Genomic DNA, 25631 nt, shown 5'->3' with positions numbered 1-25631 from the left:
TTCATTGTTACTAGAATAGCTTTAAATATATTCTCATTATTATGTTTTCTAGTTAGCTTTTATGCATTCTGCAACCAAAAGTCACTCAGATTTCATCCTTACTGTTCTCTTGAAATGGCTCTTATTATGGTCACTCAGAATTTCTTAATTGCCAAAAGCAAAGGTTACTTTTCCATTCATATCTACAAAATAATCTCAATATAAATATTGTGAAAATTTAAATAATATTGAAAGTATTTTGAATATGATAAAGTTATTATATAAATATAAGTAACTATTAACAATTTCTAAACAATATTTTCTTAGGTCTAAACATTTAAAGTTTTACCCAGTGGAAATTAAAAATTCATGATAAAAGTAAGCACAACAACAACAAAAGAAGACAAATTCTTATGATAATCTGTAATTGATATAATCTATAATTGAATTAATTGAATAACATTTTATATGGTTACATGACATTTTTTGGGTGCATAAAGCAGGTAACTAATTACCAGAGTTGGTGAATATAGAACTTAAACATTTTTAATGTACCAAAATATATGTATACTTAGTGCTATGGACTCATTTCCTTCAAAATTTATATGTTAAAGTCCTATCTCCCAGTACCTCAGAATGTAACTGCATTTGGCAATAAAATCTTTGAAGCAATAATTAATTTAAAACAAGGCCATTAGGGTAGGCCCTAATCCAATCGGACTGGTGCCCTTATAAAATTAACAGAGTAGGACATACAGAGAGAGACCAGAGGCAAGGCCATCTGCACACCCAGGAGAGACACCTCAGAGAAGCCCAGTCCTGCTGGCTCCTTGGCCTTGGGCTTCCAGCCTTCAGACTGTGAGAAAATGGATTTCTGTGGTGGAGCACTCAGTCTGTGATATTTTGCTATGACAGGTCTAGCAAAATAATATACCTACTCAAGTATAAAATAATGCGGTCCTTGCCATAAATGATTGAGAACAAAAGTCAAAATCTTACGAAGAAAAAATAGGAAGGAATGTCCCATGTCCTTTTAATGTCATACCAGGCCATTGTCTAACAGGCCCCTCAAGGATTAATTCTCCTGGGGAATTTATTTTTGTTTAACTTACAATTTAATAGTATTGCTTAGGTTTCAGTTCTGATGAATTTAGATATTAATTTGTATACTAATAAATTGCAAATAATTTTTGTCCAATAGAGATGAAAATAATTTCCATCAGGAAGTAAAAATAACCCTAGCTTATTTTCCAGTGCACCATGAAATACTTTTCTACTAATTTTACAATCTTAAATCAGAATAATTTTCTTTCATTGATTGTAAATACTTCAGTCTCTTCTGTACTCCTTTGAACCAAGTTTACCATCCTGCGGATTCTCTCATTAATGAGCTAAATGTCTTGTTAACTCAATTTCACTACATATTTTTATGTCATGTTTTTAACCTCCTGAAAATTACACATTAACAAATTTTAGTACTTGATTTCTTCTTTAATTATTTGCTATGTGATCGCCAACCACCCAGAGGTAGCACATTTAAATGAATACAAGGATTAGAAAATAAGGTAAATAGGTAATACTTGTGTGGAGGGATTGTGGCAAACCACCATGATGACCTGGAATCTTCCATGTCCCTAAAAAGGCAGGCTCAAACCCAGTTGATTGTTTTGACATTGAAATGCTTCTTTGTTTCAAAGACCACAGAAATATGGATCTCAACATTTCATTTGAAGTCTTCTGTTGTTTAAATATAGTAAACTATTTTTTAAATTATAAAGCATTTTTTGTACCAAAAAAAACCTGTCTGCAGCCAAACTGGATCAAAAGCTGCTAGTGTGATCACACCAAAGCAAAGCAAACACTGTCTATCATTTAGTCCAGCCTAACCTTCCACTTAAAAGTGTGTTCTTGAGAAAGTTACTAATATCTATAAAAGCCATTGTTTATGTAATGACAAACATCACATTCATTTTACAAAGTGGTCAGAGGATTACATCGGACAACAAAACTATGAATCCAGTACAATGACATGCAGTAGGTATCCTACACATATTAATTGCCTCCCATAATCTTAATTCTTAGTTAAATTAACATTCCATGTTTATGTAATTATATCTATATAGTTTTCTGTTCACAAATGAAGAACGCATTTTATTATGATTTTACTTCCCAACTTGAACAACTTCTTTAATTTTTCTTTTTTCTCTTTGTTATAGAATTCATTATTCCCTATTTCTAGTTAAAAAAAAAACACACCTCTAAAACGCCTCCCTAAATGGGAAACAACAAACAGTAACTTATTAATTTCTTTTTGCTTTTGACCTCCTCCTATCTCCTGCCATGCTTTTGTTCTAGTCTGTACTTGCCTTGTTCATAGCCATGGTCTCTGGGCTTCCTATTATCAGTCGAGATACATATTACTTCACTGCTTCAAAAATCAAACATCAAATTTTTCCTAAAGTAGAGGGTAAGTTGTTCCTGGCTGTGGGACCAGCGTAGGAAATCTAGTAGCTTATTTTTTTTACATTTTATTTTTTATTAATAGGCATATCTTGGAGTTTTTTTCTTATCAGTATATAAAGATAGCATTCTTACAGCTCTGGGGTTTAGACCATTGCACAACATGGATATGCCATAAGTTGGTTAACTGTTTCCCTATTAATAGAAATATAGAGCTTTAGGTTGTTTTGTTTTTAATAACTACCAGCAGCAGAGAACTTCCTTGGGCATGCCTGTGAGCTGGTAATAACTATCAAAAAGTAAAATGTACGGATCCTGTCACCTAATTACATATGTCTCCTTTTTTTTTTCCTCTCCTTGACCTTCCCCGGCCTCCCCTACCCCCCAGTGTCTTGTGTCCATTGGTTATGCTTATATGCATGCATACAAGTCCTTCCGTTGATCTCTTACCCCTCCCTTCCTCAACCCTCCCCAGCCTTCCCTCTGTAGTTTGACAATCTGTTCTGCCTCTGTATCTATTTTTGTCATCAGTTTATAATGGTCTTTATTATCCTAGATAGTCTAAAAGCAGGTTCTAAACTAATCTTATTCCTGGCCTATCCTTTATCTTCACCCTCAGAGGTGTTCAGAGTCTATTCTTTAGCCTTTCTGGGGTTCTTTATCTTAGTACTCCATTTGAACTCAGCAAAGCAAATAAGTACTAAAACGAATGCATTTGTAATTTAATCATCCATTCCTTATTGTCCAAAATTATCTTCCATTTTTGTCTTCTCTCTTTCTTTTGGTCTTAATACAATTAAAAACATGTCGTTGCTGTTTATACAGTGGACTTCAAAAAGAAAAAAGAAAAACACAGGTAAATACTTTTGATAAATCTGCAGTGTTTAACGGAAAGTCCCTGGGGACAGCTAGACATCTGTCTCTCATTTTAAAAAGGTCATTCTGACTGCTATGTGGAAAAAGGGGATGAGTCCCAGTTAGGGAGACCCTGCAATTCCAGAAGAGATATAATGGCTTCAAAGAGTATCAAAACAATGGTGAGGTTATGTTACATATATCCACCATATTTCCTTTATCAACAGTATATATATAATCATAGTCAAAGGAATACATTTAAGTTATATTCTAGCTTAGATGAAGGAGCCAAGAATGATAGAAATTTTGAATATATCACAGAAGATGAAAAACATTCCAAATATAGAGTGTTTCCATAGACTTCTATTCTTGTATATTATGAATATTTTAAACTCTCATTTTTATTTCCACTCAAATCTTGTCCCTGAAGCTGTGATATTGCCTTCAATGAGGAGAGTTATAGTGTTTCTAATACAAATACAGACAACAGCAGGCAAAAACAAAGTTTAAAGAATGCCAAGATTATAAAGAAACTATTCGGTTTTCCTAAATTTAGGTCTCTTTCTTTATGTGGGAAATTAACATTTAGTTTCCTCTCCCCCATTTCTTTACTAGAACATTTGAAAATGCTCACTGAATGATAAGATGATGTAATTTCACTTATTTTCATATGTTGCCATCTTTATCAAGAAACATATATTCACTTTATCCTTTGATAAACTAAATATTATCCCAAAATAAATTGAATTGAGCAAACAGAGGCTCTGTCTGCTTGGTATAGTAATTAAAATGCTATTCTAGCCCTAGCTGATTTGGCTCAGTGGACAGAGCGCCAGCCTGTGGACTGAAGGGTCCCTGGTTCAATTCTGGTCAAGGGCACATGCCTGGGTTGTGAGCTCCATCCCCAGTAGGGGGTGTGCAGGAGGCATCCAATCGATGATTCTCTCTCATCATTGATGTTTCTCTCTCCCCCCCCCTCCCTCTCCCTTCCTCTCTGAAATAAATAAAAATATATTTAAAAAATAAAAAATGCTATTCTAGTAATTCAACTAGGGTGCACTGTGGGCAGGCACCTCCTTACTCAGGAACAGAACCCGTAGACCATACAGAACCCTCCCTTTTCCTTTAAGTGATTACCTTTTCCTAGGTGCCAATCCTGTTTCATAAACACATAAAATGTCGTCAAAATGGGTACCAAGGTCAGTTCTCTGTACAAGTAGTCATAAATCTGTGTATGCTTTTATGAAAAAATACTAGGAAGGTGCTTCTAACATGGCTAGTGTGCCAATATTAGGTATTCATATGGATATTGGATGTTTTTATATTCTTGTTAGGAGGGAGGGACATGAAATGACTGAGATTTTGAATCTTCTTCTATTTCAGGTTTCCAATATTTCTTAATTCCTTCTCTAAGCCAAGCTACATGCTAATCTTATTTCCTATGGGGATATATTTTTGTTGTTGTTGTTATTGTTAATCCTCACCTGAGGATATTTCCCCATTGATTCTTAGAGAGAATGGAAGGGAGAGGGAAGTACACAGAGAGAAACATCCATGTGAGAGAGACACATCAATTGGTTGCCTCCTACAAGCGCCCAAACCTGCAATGAAGGCACATACCCTTGACCACACACCCTTGACCTGAATCAAACCCAGGACCTTTCATTCTGCAGACGAACACTCTATCCACTGAGCCAAATTGACCAGGGCTATAGGGGATGCATTTAGAAAAATACCATTGCTATTCTCTCTATAGCAAATACAGTTTACACAAAAGTGTCTTTTTCTGCTATGCAAAACTTCACATTCTTATTTGACCCATGACTCAAAGAGATTCATCATTTATTCCTTCCTTATTTCTCCCCACTTCACTCCATATTAAATCTATCAGAAATTCTTAAGACTTTCACCTGAAACTATACACTTCTTTCTGCTATTACTCTCCTTGGTCAGGACACTTCTCTCCCCTGATGGTCGCAAAAGCTTCTTAATTGGTCTCTATGCCTCCCTTCTAAACTCTCTGTTACAATCTTCACAGAGCACCATGGGGCATCGTTACAAAATAAATTATATTATGGCACCAAAGAAGGAAACAGTATTCTATATAGCCTGAAATCTATGTTACAGTTGATTACTAGTGAAAATAAGTCTTAACAAACCGATAGAACCTAGAGATTAGTACATCTCTTCCGCACATATGTTTTCAAAGTACATCATCACTATTTTTATAAATATCTAAGTTTGCTGAAATTTAGCTCAATTTTAAGTCAAACTCTTATGGAGTATTTCTCTTTTTAACATTTTGCCATGCACACCAACCAGAAAATGAGGTGTAGTAAGCTTCCAAATTCTGTTTGTGTTATTGTTTCTTCCACACAGTTTTAATAAACAACAGGTTTTACTCTAAAACCCTGAGTCTGTACTTTTATTTTTTAAAACATCACTCTTCTCCTTAAAATCTCCAATGCCTTCCCACCACACTTAGCATAAAATTCAGTCTTTAGCGTGGCCTAAGACCTCTACAACTGGAGATGGAGTGTTATTCATATGGTGTGCCCCATGGCACTTCATATGAATACACTAGGAAATAAATGTACTTTTACTTTTAGAATACAGAAAGAAGAATGTCTTCAGTTCATTTAGGCTGCTACAATGAAACACTATAGACTGGGTGTCTTAAACAATAGACATTTATTTCCCACTGTTCTGGAAGCCGGGATGTTCAAGATCAAAGTGCCGGCTGGTTCCATGTCTGGTGAGGGCTCTCTTTCTGGTTCAAATAAGTAACTTATTTTTTTTCCTGGTTTTTAATTCAAACACACACACACACACACACACACACACACACACACACACACACACACATTTCTCATTCCCTCCCCCTTTACCCCTTTCTGCCCAGCCCCTATCCTCCCTCCAATTATCTTGTGTTCTGTATCCAAACATGGTAGAGAGAGAGTGAGTGTTCTGGTCACCTTGGTTTTTATAAGGGTATAAATCCCATCATGGGGGTTCTGCTCTCACAACCTTCCCTAAACCTAATTACACTCAATAACCCTTTCTCCAAATACCATCAGATTGGGAGATGGAGCTTCAACATATGAATGTTGGGAGGACACATTCAGTTTATAGCATTCAGAAACATAGAAATCTCAATTCATATTGAATTCCACATATGATAAATAAAATAATTGCTAATAATAAATTCTGAAATATCTCATATTTATACATTACATCAGCAATTTTCAACCCGAGTGCTGTGGCACACTGGTGTGCCACAAGAATTTTTAAAACATGTAATACCTGACTATTTAGTCAGGGATACTGACCTCTTTTCCCTTAGCTTGTCAAATAGAATAAATGACAACAGCCAACACAACACTGCTCCATTGTAAATGAATCAAAACCATACCTATTTTTTTTTGTCAGAATGGCAGAAAATATAACATACTTTTTGTGCTGCAGAATTTTAGTAATTAGTTTATGTATGCCATGAGATGAAAAGGGTTAAAAATCACTACATTTAATATTACCTCAATACTTATCTTAGTTCCTATTTTAGATTGAAAAATACCTATTTTTAAAACTCTCATTTTCATATGTAAATACCACTTGATCTTGGAGCAAGCCAAAATATCATTATTAATTTTAATGTTTCTTGTTAAAGTTCCAACAAAAAGTTCTAAGAAAATTAAGTATTTGTTGTGTATCTGGCTACAATAATCTTTCAATACTTCTTAACTTTATATAATAATGCTTAAAAATAAATCAGATGACACATTCAATATGAACTACCAAAAATGAATTGACTATCTACATGATGCAAGGGGGGAAAGTTGGAATATGCCGATAATTGAGTTTGAGTTTATAAAAATAATTACCTTGGTTCTCCATGTAATTTTGTGTAAATATTATCCCAGGGACATAGGATGCACAACATTAATAGAGAGTCTGAAAATAATAGTTTGATGTAAACAGAGAGATGATTATTTGCATAATTGACACATTAGAAGTATTTCCACTCAATTATCTGTACTTTAGGAACAAACACCTTTTTTCACAAATTATCTAAGTAACTGCTATAATTTCCAATGGCATTTTGTGTAATTGCAATCATAATGTACTTTTAAGTTGAAAAATTTTGTGGTGATACCCATTTATACTTCTAATTTACTTAATTATATTTTTCTTACAAATCAATTACACAAAGCTCTAAGACAGAGTAAGATATCTGAAACAGAGGAAAGGTTAAAAACCTTTATTTATTTTTAAATGTCGTTTTTAAAATGTAATGGAAGGGTCCTGTTCAGAAGTTCAGAGACAGTTAAATATCATTCTTGGTTATAACAAAAATCAAACAACAAAAAGATCATTTTTTGAAAACCCACATATGTTCCTCAGTAGAATTCAATTAGGACATCTTTCTTCCTGCCAGATCTGACCCTTCCCCCCATGTCTCTGAAGGAAGATGCTCCAAAACTTGAAGCGTTCCTAAAGTCAGGGGTGAGGAGACAAACAATAGATTGGGCCTAATGGGAACCTTGGAGAAAATATGGGAGTCTTTTCTTTAAGTAAATTGATGATTCCAAGGAAAGGTATGAAATTGTGGAAACCACATTGTGACATAAATACTCTGAATAAAAATAATGTGCGGAGGTGAAATATTCATACACACAGACACACACACACACACATACACACACACACACACTCCACAGAGCCACTTCAGCAGGAAAAATATATTCTTTATAATTCCTAAAAGAGGAGAACAAAACATAGTAATCACTGGTTGCTATACTGATTTTATTTCCCTCATAAGTAACTAGCGTCAAACAAGAATTTCTACTAAGAAAAATATGATATTAACTATATTTATGCTGTCATTAAAATGATAAAGTCTTACAGAATATTTCAAGCACAGATCTAATCATCAGATTTACAATTTCAGGAAATCCATTTGAGTTGTTCACCAAAGGATTACCAGGCTTTGGGGAATTACTTCATGCTTACCAGCCTCCCAGAAAAGGGATATATCAACCGGAATGTCAATTTGTTAATTTATGACTACTGATAATGAGGCTCTTGTAATGAATAGGATGGCACAATTACTAAAAGACACCATCCTAACAAATTCTAGAATTATTGTATCTGAAAAACCAAACCTGAAAGTTCTTTGAAAAGCAAAGAATCAAAGCAAAGGAAATCCATAGACCTGAAGGTTAGGCCTTCTAAATGTTATGAGGTGCTTAGAAAGTTATCAGAGCTGCACTATAAATTCTACCCTTTTGACAACTAGAGTACCTCAGCATAGTCTATCTCTATCTATCTATCTATCTATCTATCTATCTATCTATCTATCTATCTAATCTATCTATCATCATCTATCTATAGATATATAACCATATATATATATATATCTATATATATATATATACCTATATATATATATACACACATATATATATATAAATTTAGACCAATATTTCACAAACATTTTACAATTTTTTCACCATCTCATCATTTGACATTTCTCTTCTACTATCAAGAGGTTTTGTCACCATACTCTCATCCAACTCATGAAAAATATTTATTATAATTAAATCAGATATCCCTTGATACTGCATACATTTCTAAGTTCTAGAATACTGTTTGCTACCACCCTCAACAACTAGTTTCAGTAATTAGCATTGTAGATTTTAAAACATGTCTCATGACTTATTAATGATGAAAATAGCATTGTGTCTTCCACATTTCAGATGGGTAGATAAAGAGAACCTGCCTAATATTATGTTCTACCTGGAATAGACAAGTGTGATGGGGCCATCAGGATATTCCCACTTTGATTATTAAAATCCATAAAGTTCTATACAGCATCAAGACAAGTTTAGAAGGGAAACTATGTGTGTCTAGTGAATGTGTAAAGTACATTTCACCAACTTCAAAGAAAAAAAATAAATATGAACAGTTGAAGTTCAGCATCTCTCTAATTTCTGTTTTGGAGAGTTCCAAGCATGTTGCCAAATGACAATAAAATAGTAACTGAGTTCTTCATAGCATGGCGACTGAACTAACAATAAAGACAAATTTATAGAGGAACCGAGTGCCGAGAGTTGTTTATTTTCTTTTTCTTTTTAACTAGGCATTCAAAACGGCCTTTTATGGTTGTGTTCCTGTTGTAAATCAGAACAGCTTACTTACTTCAAAGTAAAAATCCATCTAATGTTAATGTAAAAATTAAAGAGTAATTTAATACCAATGCCTACAACATTAAGCATTTGGAATCAAGAAGGGAATTCTGCTAGTTCTCTAAAAATGTGTCCTCAGATCCACAGCTTTGCTAAATTTAACTCTTTTTGTTAGGTTGTTTGTTTGCTTTGAGCTCTCAATGAATGGCCTGATAACTTTGCTAACATTCCAGAGTGCAGCAGGAATGCATTATTGCATTAAATACACCCCCTCACCCACACACACACAGCAGTCATGTCTCAAAAAAAGTCATTTTTATGTTTCCATATAAATATGCTAAATAGGAGATGAGAAGCTTTTAAGAGATATAAAGGGTTTAATAAAACATGTATTTCCTTATAAAACAGCATTTACTTAAAAATGCATCTCTGGGAATAGTTATATCCTCCTGGAGTATGCACTTTGAATTCTTCACATGTGTTCCCTAGGGAATACTAAAAAAAGCAGTTACTGCAATCAAAATTTTGTGCAGTATTTGTAGCTTCACAAGATATACTGATCAAAAAGTCTGAATTCTAAACAGCTAAAACAAACAAAGAGAAATAAAAACAAAATACCATTTGCCTGGCCAGGTTTGCTCAGTAGGTTGGAGTGTCATCCCATACACCAAAAAGGTTTCAGGTTACATTTTTGGTCAGGACACATACCTAGGTTTCCAGTTCTATCCTGGGTCCGGATGCATATGGGAGGAAGCTGATCTATGTTTCTCTCTCACATTGATGTTTCTCTCTATCTTTTCTCCCTCTAAAATTTATAAAAACATATCCTCAGGTGAGGATTAAAAAGAGCACACCTTTTTATGGGAGGGAGAAATCAAGTCTCATTGATTTACAAGAGAAGAATGATCATATTGCCTTTTCAGCTAGGAGCAAACCAATTCCTGAACTTTTTATAATGGAGGCTAAAACTAGAACTGACCAATTGTTGAACAAACTTCATCTCCGATGAAGAATAAAGAGCATAAATTCTGGGTTCAAGGTAAGTCCTCTTCAGGACTTCTCAGAGGCTGAGAGACACAAAGAATCCCGACCCTGCTCTTCACTTTTTATCCCAAAAGGCATCTGGGGCCTCGATAATAACTAAGTATATGGGACTGGGATCAGAAGCACATCCACCATTGTATGCGTACAAGGACCTAAATACAAGATAGCAGAACTTCCTTCCTAATAAAAAGTCTATGCACACCAACGGAAGGAGAAGGGTTAAAAAGTCCACTGTGTTGTTCTGTTTGATCTCTCTACTAAAATTAATTGACTTTTATTATAAAAGCTTTGGCTCCAATACTGTTTAATTATAACTGAGAAAACTAAAAAAGGTTTGGGTCAAGTTCTTCCTATGGTCATTGATGTTAAATTTTCAAAATAAATCTGCAGGCACACACCCTAGGGAAGTCAGAAACTGAGTCCAAGTCAAAGCCAGTAGTTGCGGAACAGACCCAGTAACTCAGAAATACCAGACTAACATGTGAGGCTGTTATCTAGACACAGATCAGATCTTATTAGCCATCATGTCCAAGTCAAAGCCAGTAGTTGCGGAACAGACCCAGTGACTCAGAAATACCAAGACTAACATGTGAGGCTGTTATCTAGACACAGATTGGATCTTATTAGCCATCAGTCAGACTGGTTTTCTAAATATCTCTCATAGTGATTTGGCATGGGCTCTCCAGAAATTGGCTCTAACCTTGTTCCCTCTAATTCTTAACTTCTCATCCTTTACTCACATCTAAAAATATAAGTCTTTGTTTTACTCTGGTTGCAAAGATCAAAAAATTTCTATATGTGACACGGCACCAGAGTTAAGTTAGGGTTTTTCAAAATGCTGACACGCTGAGCTCAAAAGGTTCGCCATCACTGCACTAGGCAGTGGTTCTCAACCTTCTGGCCCTTTAAATACAGTTCCTCATGTTGTGACCCAACCATAAAATTATTTTCGTTGCTACTTCATAACTGTAATGTTGCTACTGTTGTGAATCATAATGTAAATATCTGATATGCAGGATGGTCTTAGGCGACCCCTGTGAAAGGGTCGTTCAACCGAAAGGGGTCGCAACCCACAGGTTGAGAACCGCTGCCTTATAAAATGAGCAAGAGATGATTGGTTATAGGAAATGAGAACCTATTTTCTAGGTGAAGAAGCAGATTATACAAACATACATGGAAAACAGAAAAATAAGTGTCTTATAAGTGTAAGTACTGCTTTTTATGTGGACCATGGGATTTGAGTGGGAACAGGCAAGGTAGGTCAGGTGCCTGCAGAAAAGCCAGATGATTAAATTTTATTTTATCCTGAGGTAAAAGGGAAGCTGCTAAGTTATATAGCATGTAAAATTTCCTACACTAATTTGACAACAAAATCTTATAAGGTGTTGCTATATAGTTGCATAATCATCTTCTAAAGTGCAGACTCACTATGAGTTGACTAATTTGGAATTAGTATTTGTACAGTTATAGGTAGATTATTGTATCACAAGATTATATCTGCATTTTCAATAGGGACACAGCCTGTTTATTCTTGTCCAGCCATAACTTGATAGATGATGCTTGTGAAAAAGTGAAGACTATTAAATTCCTAGGCTGAACTGAGTCAAGTAGGAAATTTATATTAATAAAAGCCTAGGTGGCCCTCGCGCCCTCACATCATCACAAGATGGCCAGCCCCACGTTGTCACATGATGGCCACCACAAGATGGCCAGCAGGGGAGGGCAGTTGTGGGTGATCAGGACAGCAGGGGAGGGCAGTTGGGGGTGACCAGGCTGGCAGGGGAGGGCAGTTGGGAGGCGATCAGGCCTGCAGGGGAGCAGTTAGGCGTCAACCAGGCCAGCAGGGGAGTGGTTAGGAGGTGATCAGGCTGGCAGGCAGAAGCAGTTGGGGGCAATCAGGCAGTCAGGCAGGTGAGTGGTTAGGAGCCAGCAGTCCCGGATTGTGAGAGGGATGTCCGACTGCCAGTTTAGGCCCGATCCCTGTGGGATATCCCCTGAGGGGTCCCAGATTGGAGAGGGTACAGGCTGCGCTGAGGGACACCCCCCCCCGTGCATGAATTTCGTGCACCGGGCCGCTAGTATTTTATAATCAAGAAAGGTCATTGATTAGTACTTATTGAGACCAAGAGGTAAAAATTTCTTCTTAACTTAAAAATTTTCATTTTTAAGTTCATTTTCTCATCTACAAACTGACAATTATAAACTGTATAAAGTTCATGTAATTTTTGTGATAGCAATGAGGTATATATGCAGAATTATTGATGTGCTAGATAATATTCAGTAAATTAATGTTATGTGGTTATTAGAGAGTTGCTAAAACAAGGGAAATAAGTAAGACTGATAAAAGACAAAGGTAAAGTGTCAAAATCCAAAATTTATCCAATCAAGAGTTCAGTTTAATAGATCTAGTCAGAGATTCACGTAGTAAATTAGCTATGGCTGAAATAGGCCCAAAGCAAGGGAATGGGCTAATTCTGAAGCAAAGTCTATAAAGAATAAACAATCCCTTATTGTTGTCCAGGAATAGTCTGTTGGACTGGAACTGAGTCCATGAAATGATCAAGACAAGCTGGTCAACTCCATATTAGAATCCGAAAAATGATAACAAATTTTGCAAAATATTGGAGAGTAACATATAGAGAATGAAAGTGTCTACTGTTTACCTGGGGGAGAACAATGTGGTTCTGAATCATCTTTCTTAATAAGGGATTAGCCCAGAAAATATTCTTATCTGTCTCAATAATCTCTGTGCACTTTGTCCCGAGGAAACCGCTGGATATCACTACTTTTGTGAACCCCATCATTTTTGTTGAATGTGTGCATTTGTGTCCCTACAACAGTACTCTCCAGGAAACATTTGGGAAATAATTAGTTATTGCAAATGTGCTTTCTTTGAATAGTTTATTAGAGAAACAATTTTGTTTACAAAACATTCACTTTCAAAAATTTTTTTTCAAAATCTGCAACTATCAGGCTAAAATGCTAGTTAATAAATACAGGTGTCTTTAATAAGAATAAAATCCAATGAGAAATATAATCTCTGGCATTTTCCCCAATCTTCCTTAGTTAATTAATATAATTTATTTAGTATATTATTATCACTCTTCTTCAATTTTTCACAATATTTCTTAGGAGTATTTATCAATGTTAGAGGTAGGCCTCTCTAGAGGGCCATATCAGAATCATTTGGTAAACCTTTTCAAGTGACATAGGCTTCCACAACTCATCTCATTCACTCCCTTTCCAAGATTCTTTTTTAAAATATATTTTATTGATTTTTTACAGAGAGGAGGGGAGAGGGATAGAGAGCTAAAAACATCGATGAGAGAGAAACATCGATCAGCTGCCTCTTACACGCCCCCTACTGGGGATGTGCCCACAACCAAGGTACATGCCCTTGACCAGAATCGAACCTGGGACCCTTGAGTCCACAGGCCGATGCTCAATCCGCTGAGCCAAACCAGTTAGGGCCCTTTCCAAGATTCTTATACCTCTTTTCCATTTAGAGACTGTTTTTGTGAGCTGCTGTTGCTAATGCTAGTGCATCTAATCGATTTGGCTTGCTAAAATGAAAATCAATAGTTGAGGCCCAATAGGGCAGAGTGGTGCTTAGCAAAAGTCATGAAGTCTGACCTAGCTCATACCCATATCCAATATTTGTTGTAGGCTGCTATGTAGTTTCCAAGAGTCCCAATTTTTCCTTCAGCCTAAAGGGAAAAACAATGTCTCCCTATTGCATATGGTCATTCATTAAGTTGTAGATATTATTATTTGTGGAAGACTTGGAAAGTTCTTTGAAGGGCCAGTATTTGCCATTCTAATGTAGAAGAAAGAATATAGGATTTGGATGTCCTATCTCTGCCTTCTTTATAGATACTCAGTATTGCGTAATACAACTGAGTTTTGTAGTTGTTTTATCTATGATAAAACAGGAAGAGCATATCTCTCCTGCTTACTCCACAGAGATGTGTTGGGTATGCATGAGATAAGCTAAGCAATAAGTAATGTAATATCACAATAAATTGTTTTTCAATTTATTATTATGCAAGTTTTAAGTGCAAGTCAGTCTGACCTATAATGCTTGAGTTTCTCCTTATAGGAATCCTTTGAAAAATAAATTTTTATATTTTTTGAAAAAATGATATTTTCTGTAGGTAAAAAATAATGGAGTAGGGTAAGCTAAAGAGATAAACTCTGAAACAGTGGGTAGTGACAGGTACTCAGACATATTCCCATCAATTCATAATTTTTGCTTATATGGTGTAACAGAGGTTTTCATGTAATTATACATGCAAGGAATACTCTTATTTCATTATCAACTCACAAACTGTCATGGTGAATGCAGTGCCCATCACATCCAATGACAGCTCTTCTGTGACATGTTGATGAAATGCATAAGTTACAAGCAATGATAGAGGAGCCCAGCCCTGCTCACACCTCCCTCCACTCTCATTATTGAATTTCTTCCACACATTAATCAATTTTCCTTAAGTGACTGAAATTGCACAGATCGAATATGACTTCATAAAAATTATTTATTTTAACTAAAACATTGCCATTGACTTTAATTTTTATAGATCAAAATAAGTGTTCTTTCAACATTTCAATAAATTGCCTAAAAATATCTCTTTATTTTTTCTAGGTTTGCCAAGAATTGTTTTATAAATCAAATAAAATCTAAGTTACAAATTCTTTTCTATAAACATTACAATGTACCGTTGCTTGATCATCCCCAGATTTATTTTAAATGTGTTGTTTTAAAAATACAAATTAAAGAAGGATGACTACAATTATTAGAATATACTATATAGAGAGGAAAAGTTACTGAAGTAAGTTCAGATAATAATTTTACCTGACAAGTTAGTGATTATTGTAGCTATGTGACTACCAGTATTCCATTTCCTAGGGACAAATACATTTGGATTACCTGAGGTAATCGCTGACATGGCAAGGATTGGAGGCCTTTGTTCAATTTCCACCTGCTATCTAAGCCAGTGTCTGTAATACTCAAATCATACGGCAGTAGTCTTTGTGCTCCTTCCACTTGTTATTTACTCTTTATTATGAATTATCATTTCTCCAGAGAATCCCTGAACTAGCCAGTGTTAACTGCCTTCACTAGGCACTTTGCCACACTGCCAGAATAAATGGCTTCATTGATTGTTTTATTTAAGAGGATCTTCAGAGTGCTGGATTCTGTCTGTTAAACATTTATTTCTGTCTATGTAAATATATACAATCATTTTTATAATATTTGACACTGGTTCATTTAATCTAATCATGATTATTTAACATTGCATCGTACTATTTTCTTACGTTTAATAAGGATCAATGACCAATTCCTTTAATTGTATGACAAAAACGTTAATAAAATATGATTATTAAAGCCAAATAATAAAACATTATATAACTGAAAACTAAATTTATTCTATTATAGAACTTATCTTTCTTCTTAACTTAATTGTACATTTTTCTTCCTTTCTCTTCCTATTTTTATGTTAGCAGTATCTGTAAGAATAAGTTTTTTCTGTAAATCACAATATAAATGGATGTGTGTATGCAACAATGTGATTTCAATTTATGGTAACATTCAGGAATAAAATAACAGTTGATAGTTTGTGAATTTCTGGCATAAGAAATCAACGTGAATTATAAATCATAAATCAGTCTTTTGTAAGAAGAGTGTATAAAATTGATTTGCTGGGGAAAAGTATCAACAAACACAGGTAGTAGTTACCACTTAGCATAAAACTAATAGTTTTCAAGGTATTTTAACAAACTCTACAATTGATGAGCTTACAATAATCAATTCTGTTTCTTGCTTTAAAAAAAAATCCCACCTTCACTATCACATTGTAAACTACCATTCAGTGAAAAAAATCACAGTTCTCATTGAGGTGATACTGTAATAAGCATTAAAAAAGAATTAAAACTACCTATGCAATCCACTACTTATGGAAACAGTGAAACTATACATGTATGTGTGAGTATATGCAAAACACATAGTGCATATATTTAAGTGCATTCATACTTGCATATATAGCTCCCCATAGCCATACATTATGCTAGAAAATCTAAGAATCCTTTCTACTGGTCTGCAAAGAAAATCGTTAAAGGGTGGCATATAATATGAATTGAAACACTTACTGTGGAAGGATTGAAGAATATTGATTGTCCATTCATCTGTTAATCTTCCTGTTCTTGTTATCTGAATACATTTGAGCTGATTTGAAGATTCTCTCGATTCAATCCAACAAATCATATCCTCATTATAAATAAAATCCAGAGCATGAATTTCATTTCCATTGACTGAGGTCAAGGTTGCCATTTTACTTCCATTAAGATAGAAGACCTCAATGGTTTCAGAATTTGCAATTAACAGCATAGGTGGCCTGTCTGTAGGTTCTGGGATAAAAGAGAACGTGAAAAGTGAGTTCCGTGACAAAAAGTCCCTTTTTACAATTTTGCATTACTTATTGAATTATTCTGTATTTTAATGCATCTTTAAAATAAAAAAATACTTATAAAAACATTTATTAATAACCCTTATGTATGCTTCACTAAGTATATATTTCAGTTAACTTCTCTAAGGAAAATGGTCCACTGAGCATTTTGTATTCTTTGTTTCCTTAGTTGTAATGGGTTGTCACAATATAAGAACTTGCTGTTTACTTCCATTGCTGGTAAATAAAGGGAATGCTGTGAGTTATTTTTATGGCAATGATGCTGGATCTGGTTTCCCTGATGAGCAAGAGCATGCTTTTCTGAGGTGGATATAGGAGGTCAGAAATACATGCTCTGGATCAGAACATGCAAAGCTCACAGGCTCATACAAAGAGTGACTTTAGCCTCATTGGTTCCTTGACTGGCCCCAAGAGTCAAATAATCACACATTCCCTTAGTGACTAGATTATGATTATTGAGCTACTTCCTTGCACATTTCTTCCCTATGGTCAGGAAAATAAGATTCTAAATGGAACAGCAACAAGTTCAATACTACTTATTGAACAATGCATTTTTGCTTGTGTTAGTATTGATAATTGCCTAGAATTTCAATATCTTTAATATTTGAAGGTAATAGTAAATCCTATATAATAAAAGGCTTATATGCAAATCGACCTAATGGGGGAACGACCTGTCACTATGATGCACACCGACCACCAGGGCGCAGACGCTCAATGCAGAAGCTGCCCCCCTGGTGGTCAGTGCACTCCCACTAGGGGAGTGCCACTCAGCCAGAAGCTGGGCTCATGGCTGGCAAGCACAGCAGCGGTGGCAGGAGCCTCTTCTGCCTCTGTGACAGTCAGACATCCCCCAAGGGCTCCTGGAATTCAAGAGGGTGCAGGCTGGGCTGAGGGACCCCCTGAGTGCACCAATTTCATGCACTGGGCTTCTAGTCTAATATAAAATTAGTGTTGAAAGTGTTTGGCTAGCCCTGACTGGTATAGTTCAGTTGGTTGGAATGTCAACCTGTACATCAAGAGGTAATGGGTTCCATTCCCAGTCAGGATACATACCTAGGTTGCAGTTTAGATCTCAGTTTGGGCAAGTACAAGAGGCATCCAATTGATGGTTCTCTCTCACTCTCTCTCCTTTTCCTCTATCTTAAAAAATAAAATAAAATCAAAAAACATATCCTCAGGTGAGAATTTAAAAAAAAGACAAAAGAAAAACCATTAAAAATTGTTTAGCAGTACAATCTATACCAGTGGTTCTCAATCTTCCTAATGCTGCGACCCTTTAATACAGTTCCTCATGTTGTGGTGACCCCCAACCAAAAAATTATTTTCGTTGCTACTTCATAACTGTAATTTTGCTACTGTTATGAATTGTAATGTAAATATCTGATATGCAGGATGTATTTTCATTGTTACAAATTGAACATAATTAAAGCATAGTGATTAATCACAAAAATGATATGTAATTATATATGTGTTTTCAGATGGTCTTAGGCGACCCCTGTGAAAGGGTAGTTCGACCCCCAAAGGGGTCAAGACCCACAGGTGAGAATCGCTTATCTATACTAATAAAAGGGTAATATGCTAATTAGACCGGGAGACCTTCCAGAAGACCTTCCGGATGTCCTTCCGGACAAAGCCATGGTGGCGGGGCCAAGGCAGAGGCAGTTAGGGGTGATCAGGCCAGGAGGGGAGGGAAGTTGGGGGTGATCAGGCTGGCGGGGGGATGGCAGTTGGGGGCGAGCAGGCCAGCAGTGGGGGAGTGGGGGGGTAGTTGGGGGCAAGAAGGCCAGCAGGCAGAGTGGTTAGGAGTGATCAAGCAGGCAGGCAGGTGAAGGATTAGGAGCCAGTGGTCCCGGATTGCAAGAGGGATGTTTGGCTGCTGGTTTAAGCCTGATCCCACAGTCGGACATCCCCTGAGGGGTCCCAGATTGGAGAGGGTACATGCCGGGCTGAAGGACACCCTTCCCCTCCCCTGTGCACAAATTTTGTGCACCAGACCACTAATCCTATGTAATAAAGACCTAATATGCTAATTAGATCAAATAGCTGAACGACCTTCTGGACGTCCTTCTGGACGACCTTCAGGATAAAGCCGTGTCTTCGAGGGCCAGCCAAGGCTGCCAGGGCTGTGAGGGCCAGCCAGGGCTGCGAGGGCCGGCCAGGGCTGTGAGGGCCAAGCCCCTTCCATGAATTCGTGCATCAGGACTCTAGTTATATTATAAAGGTAGCTTTTTTGCTACTTAGGAAGTACTAAAGAATTTGAACATCTTGAATTCCTCTTTTTTCCTATCCTATATCCAATGTATCATTAAAATCTCTTTGACTCAGATGTCAAACTTATTAGGAATCCCACCATTTCACAGTGACTACTACTACCATCCTGCCCCAAGCAGCCATCATCTCTTAACTAGATCATTTCAATCGCTTTCTAACTGGTTTTGTCACTTCCATCTATCCCCTCCTCTTCTTTAGTCTCTCTCAATATGGCAGTCGGAGTTATTATACCTTTACAATATTAAGGCAGATCCAGTCAATCTTCTGCCCATTTCCAAGAGGGCTCTCATTATCAGAGTAAAAGTCAAAACCTGTGTCCTGGTGTTTAAAGCCTTACCTGATTTGACCTAATTTCCTTCATCTCGTAACTACTCTCATCCTCCTGCATCTCATTTCAGACATGGTGCACTTCTTACTTGCCCCTTTTTGATCAAGCCAGGTAAGCTGCTCAATCAGAGGCTCTTTATTCTTCCTGGAATTATCATCCCCAATATATAGCCAACTTGCTCACCTCCTTTTAGGCATTATTTGAATGTCACCTTTCTGGTGAGGGTATCTCTAGCTCATACAAATTGCAAGCCACTATATCTCCATTTCTTGCATTATTTTTCACTTATCATCAAATATAGATATCTTATTTATTTTTTCTGATTCATTGTTTTTCTACTTTTGCTGATGTAGCTCTAGAATTTTGATAAAGCTTGGAACCCAGTTGGTCATTCAATACAAATTTTCTGAATAAATGAAAAAGACACGTGAAACTCTTGCCCAGTAAAATTATTTAGAAACATCCTGTGAAATATTACAAAATAATTTGGTTTCTTAACCTATGAATGGAACCCAGAGAAAGGTGGGATATTCAGAAAATTTCATAAATATCATTTGATCTTTCAAGAAACTTACACTGAGAAATGTAAAGATAGAAAAAAAAGCCAAAACGTGAGTATTTGAATTTTTACCCCCCTAAACAATTCTCTCAATCAAGCCATAGAATTTTTCTCTGCCTTCAGTAAGATAATGAAAGATTTTGACTTTATAAAAGCAACAAAGGAAAGAAAAACAACAGCAAAAAAAAAGCTCAATGAAATTATAAAATGGTTAGCCCAACGGTCTCTTTCTCATGGAGAAAACAGACTTGTTCTGGACAGCCTAGTATAAGCCAACAAAAAAGAAGTCTCAGTAATGTTAAGATCATAGCCAGTAAAGAGTTCTCTCAGCAGCAATGTTAAAATTGTGAATTATCACTGCTTAGCATACCCTTGTCAAGGGACTCCATCTGAGCTTGGTTAGCCAGTTGGCTTCTCTCCTAATCTCTTAACATCATTTTGAACCACCTAATAGTTGCCCTTGACAGTTCCTAAATTTGGAAGTCCAGAGTTAGTCTTTATTCAACACTCCTGGCTCTGCTTGTTTGTTTGTCCACCCCCTTTCCCCCTCCCCACACACACACTTGACAGTGGCACTTTTGAAACCTGTTAGATCATAGATTTCTCAGGTTAAGAAGGGGTCTTAGATGGCTGTGCTATCAGTTTAGCAAAGATATACTGACATTAATGTCAGAGCTTATTTTCTTCACTTGATAATTGAAATGACCTTTAGTGAAGTTGCCTCTCCTTAAAAAATGAACCATTATTTAAAGAAATCTTCTTTGCTACCAAGCTTTCTGAGAAGTCCAGATGTAGACAATCATTTCTTAATTGGCTACTAGTCAGTAAATTTAAGTATGTTGTAAACATTATTTGGAGAGAGACTGGAATACGAAGGAACACTGAAATTCCTGAGAAACTGAGATACAAATGAATTAAGGATCAACACAGCCAATGATTAATTGACATTAATGTTTAAATGATCAATCTATTTGATTTTTGTAGGTGCTTTCTTCTAGTGAATCAGTTGATGTTTTAATGCAAAATATATCAACCTATGATTTTAAAAGCTGCAGGTAAACAGAAAATCAATCAAAAGATCAATCAAAAGAAAAGCTAGATGCTTCATGTTTTGATTTAATAATGGTAACTTTAAAATTCAAATGACATACTGGAGGATGTATACTTACAATATTAGTTGTGATGTCCTTTACTGAAATAATATTTCTGTGTCTATGCTAATTACTAACTATGGTTTTACTATAAATATATATATATGTATATATACATCTACACTAATAAAAGAGAAACATGGTAATTGGCGTACGACTGCGCTACCCTTTTCATTGGCTAATCAGTGAGTATATGCAAATTAACTGTCAGCCAGTCAAAAATGTAAAAGTCCTCTTAGCAAAGTAAGAATAAAAGTAAACATTTTAAAATAAATAAACATATATATGTACGTATATATATATATAACATGCACGTGCATGATATGTAATAAAAACATATGCAATTTGGAGGTTTTAATAATCTTCAATTAATTCCAAATACCAGTTAAATCAGGGTCAAGACGATTATTTAATTTTTTAAAAAATGTTTACATTGTAATGAGGCACTGAGCAATGTAATAAGACAAACAAAAACAAATATGATGTACAATATTTGGAATTTTTTTTAAAAAAACCTGTTATTTAAAAAACATATCATTACCTACGTAGCAAATGCAATAAAATCTATCAAACATTTTTTAATGTGACAAGAACATCCTGAAATTAAGATCAATATTACTTTATACCTTTAGAATCCCTATTTATCAATTTATTAACAGACAGTTTAAAAATATGTATTTAAATATGTTTTATTAATTGTAGAGAGGAAGGGAGAGGGAGAGAAAGATAGAAACATCAATGATGAGAGAGAATCATTGATCAGCTGCCTCCTGCACACCCCATACTGGGGATCAAGCCTGCATCTTGGGCATGTGCCCTTGACTGAAATTGAAGGCCAACACTCTATCACCAAGACAACCCGGCTAGGGTTGGTTTTACACTGTAGACAAATAAACTTAAGGCTTAGCATGGGATGAGGGGGACCACTGAATCATAAGGACCCATAAAAATCATCAAGGGCTAAGGATATAAATATTTGCACTGATTCATGTTGAAAGCTGGTATAGGCCTGGCAAAGGTCATCTGTCTGTACTTGCACCACTGCTGATCACTTGCGTGCAACAATCATTACCTCAGGTTTTCACATGCCAACTGAAGAGCACCATTCACTTGGGTAATGAGGATAAAAGACAGACCAGAATAATTGTGATACTCTTATCAGATGCCACCCTAGAATCCGTAGACAGTTCCCCAAAAAGACCATTAGAAAGTACATTACCTAACGTACTTCAGCCAAAGGAATACCTACATCAATTCTTATTGAGAAATAATAAATATTAACTTTGCACATAGAAAAGATTGAAGCACAAAAAAGCACGCAGTCAGCATTCTAACCTAGAGAACCAAGACTTGGCTTGCATAAGCCTCTCCTAGGCTATCAATTCATTCATACTGGACAAGGACATCTGTCCTCACCTGCTTCAACACCCCTCCTATGTCAGCGGCATAAAAAACCAGTGTTTTCCTACCAGTTATAGAGACATGTATTTGTGCTTTGTATGGTCAGAAAGTGATTACTTCCTATCACATATGTCATATTAATCAGCGGCTCACTTTTTGAGTTTGCAAAGTCACCATGCAGGCTTTTCCTGTGGTAGTCAGGTTAGCATGTGGCCCCTTTTTGTCCACAGTGTGAAAATTATCATGTATTTCAATATGCAAAGTGAAATAAATAACACATTGTGATTTTTAATCAGGACAATGAAATACGTTTAATTGATAATTATTGCAGGACTTTATTAGTGAATCTCAACATTTTGGAGAATAATTCATTCAAAATTTGGGGTTATTGAATGATTAGAATTAGCAGATAGTCTAGAGATGATCAATTCACATTATTTTTAATTTCCTAGTCACCTTCCTAATTATAGCAAGATGGAACTACTTTAGCTATATAAACACATTTTTCCTAATTTAGATATGTCCCTCCAAGTTGTAAGTTTGTAATGACTGAGTTAAATGTAATAGATATTGGCTCATTTAAAAACTGCCTTTAAATAACTCCTGTTCATAAAGTAGTTCCTGTTTAAAAGCATGAGGTCTTAAGAAGCACATTTATTTTGTCTCCTAAAAAGAAAAATATATATATACTGCCTCAGTATTTGCATATTCATTTAACAAATATTTATTGAGCATGGCTAGCTTCTGCCAGGCACTGCTGTAGATGCTAGAGATATAACAGTTAACAAAACTAATAAAACTCCCATTTTCATAGAGCTTATATTTTAGTGGGGGGAATACAAAATACACAAGTAAATAAATACTATTTAATATGATTTGGCAGTGACAAATTGTATAAAGAAAAGCAAAAGTAATGGGAATATAGACTGCTCCTTAGGAAAAGTAGTTCAATACAGAATATATTTAAAAGTTTGAAATGAAGTATTTATGAGAAAGAACAGACTCAAGGGTGACTCTAATGTTTTGGCTTGAACAATTGGGTAACTGGGGGTGACATTTACCTAGATGGGAAACTTTGAAAAAGCATTGTTACAAGGGGAGAAAACCAAGGGTTTGAAAAACATGGAGTTTGATATTTCTATTAATTCCAGTGTAGATATTGAGTGGGGTCTGAATATTCAAGTGAGTGGTGTGTTCAATAGAGATGCTAGGGCTGGTGATAATAACCTGGGAGTCCCAGTCTCAGATGTTCTATAAAACCATGAAAGAGTGTGTATTTTTAAAGGCATGATACAGGATAAGAGCACTTAGGAAATCAATCAAGTAAGAGATGTTCAAAGGACTGAACACTGAATCGTGCCAATAAATACTGGCACTGTGAGAATAATGCAACAAAATAAACTGAGAAAACATGTCTTGTAAGGTAAGAGGAAACTCCAAGAATATGTTGCTTTGAGACAAAGATAAGGTGCTGCTTAAACTGATAACTGAGTAATCTGGCAATTGGAGGTCATTGGTAACCTTGATAATAAAGGTCTTAGGTGGGTGATAAGAATGTAAGATCCACTGAAGTGCATTCAAGAGAGATGGGGAGGAAATGGAGAAAGAGACAACAGATCTGTGAGTTTTTATTTAAAGGGAAAAGAGAAATGGAGTGATAGTGGAGAACAATATAGATTTAAAGAAAGTTGTTTCTTTACATCTTTACAACATGCTTTTATGCTGATAGGACTGATACAGGAGAAGAGAAAATATTGGTGAGCAAGAAATAAAGAAGGCAATTGTATACGTCTACTTCTTGAGCAGGAGAAAGAAGATGACATTGATGCACATTTGAAGGATTGGCCTTAAGAGCAAGGTCAAATTGTTCTTTGATTCAAATAACAGGAAGGTGGAGTGATTCATTCTAGATTCAAATAAATTGGTAGATTTAATTAAGCTTATAGTGAGAAAGTTCTCTTTTGTTTCTACTTCCTCAGGGAAATATGAAACCAGATCCTTAAAATAAGAGAAAAAAGGTAGATAGATAAAAATTAATTATGTAGACATAGATAATTAAGGTCATATAATTTACTTCTTTGTTTTCTGAAAGGATGTAAATATACAACCTATAATTTAGATTTCAGTTTTTAATTATATTATTTAAAAGGCAGATTAATTCTAAGTACTCAATGGTGATTATATATCAAATTTCTAGCTACTTTCCTAGATATACTCTTTGCAATTTGACAATTCAGTTGTTCTAAACTTCTGAAGATATTAAGATATAATTCATACAATAATTTGGCAAAAATTATCTTGTTTGGGAAGATGAAGACTTTGTGAGTCCTAGTGCTAAAGAGAAATGCTTAAACATTTTAAAATGCAATCGATACAATGGATTTTCTTTTCTCAGGATTAAAATGACTCTAAGCAGCTTGACTAGGGAGAATATGCAGAATATTAGTCATCAAAGTCAAGGTCAAGATAAAATCTAGACTAGAGGGAGGAGTGCCAAGGGTAATTCTCTAACTGCTGTTATTACCTTGTTGATTGAAATTGATACAGGGATGCCTTGAAGGCTCTCTGAAAACATTTTTTGTTTTCTTATTAGAATAAACAAAATATTATTCTTTTTGTCAGGTTTTAAGTTCCACCATGCCTCCTCTCAATATTTTAATAACTATATACTACTTTCCCCAAACAAAGCAATAGAAAAGTTTTATAGTTATATATATCCTTGCCTCATCTTAAAATTAAACCCTGTATAGTTTCTATAAATTTAAGTATGCCTCATTTCTGTTCATTTTTCCATTATATTTGTCCAATTTGAAGACAAAGAAAGGGATTTAATTGTAGAGCATATTACCTATTACACATTCTAATTGAGGATTTAGTTAATCATTCAATAGCTATTCTACAGCTTGTTGTGCCATTTCTAAAAAAAAAAAAAAA

General features: G+C 35.4%; 1 protein-coding gene across 1 annotated transcript in view; it reads right to left on the bottom strand.

Moving 5' to 3' along the window:
* Positions 1-25631, bottom strand: part of LRP1B (low density lipoprotein receptor-related protein 1B) — a 1756854-nt gene that overhangs the window by 906938 nt on the left and 824285 nt on the right. Inside the window, exon 6 of the mRNA XM_014548045.1 lies at positions 16671-16928. Coding sequence (XP_014403531.1) covers positions 16671-16928 — 258 coding nt within the window. The remainder of the gene's footprint in view (positions 1-16670; positions 16929-25631) is intronic.

This window comes from Myotis brandtii, unplaced genomic scaffold (assembly GCF_000412655.1).
Source record: "Myotis brandtii unplaced genomic scaffold, ASM41265v1 scaffold493, whole genome shotgun sequence".
Lineage (NCBI taxonomy): Eukaryota > Metazoa > Chordata > Mammalia > Chiroptera > Vespertilionidae > Myotis > Myotis brandtii.
This window is presented reverse-complemented; position numbering and strand designations above follow the sequence as displayed.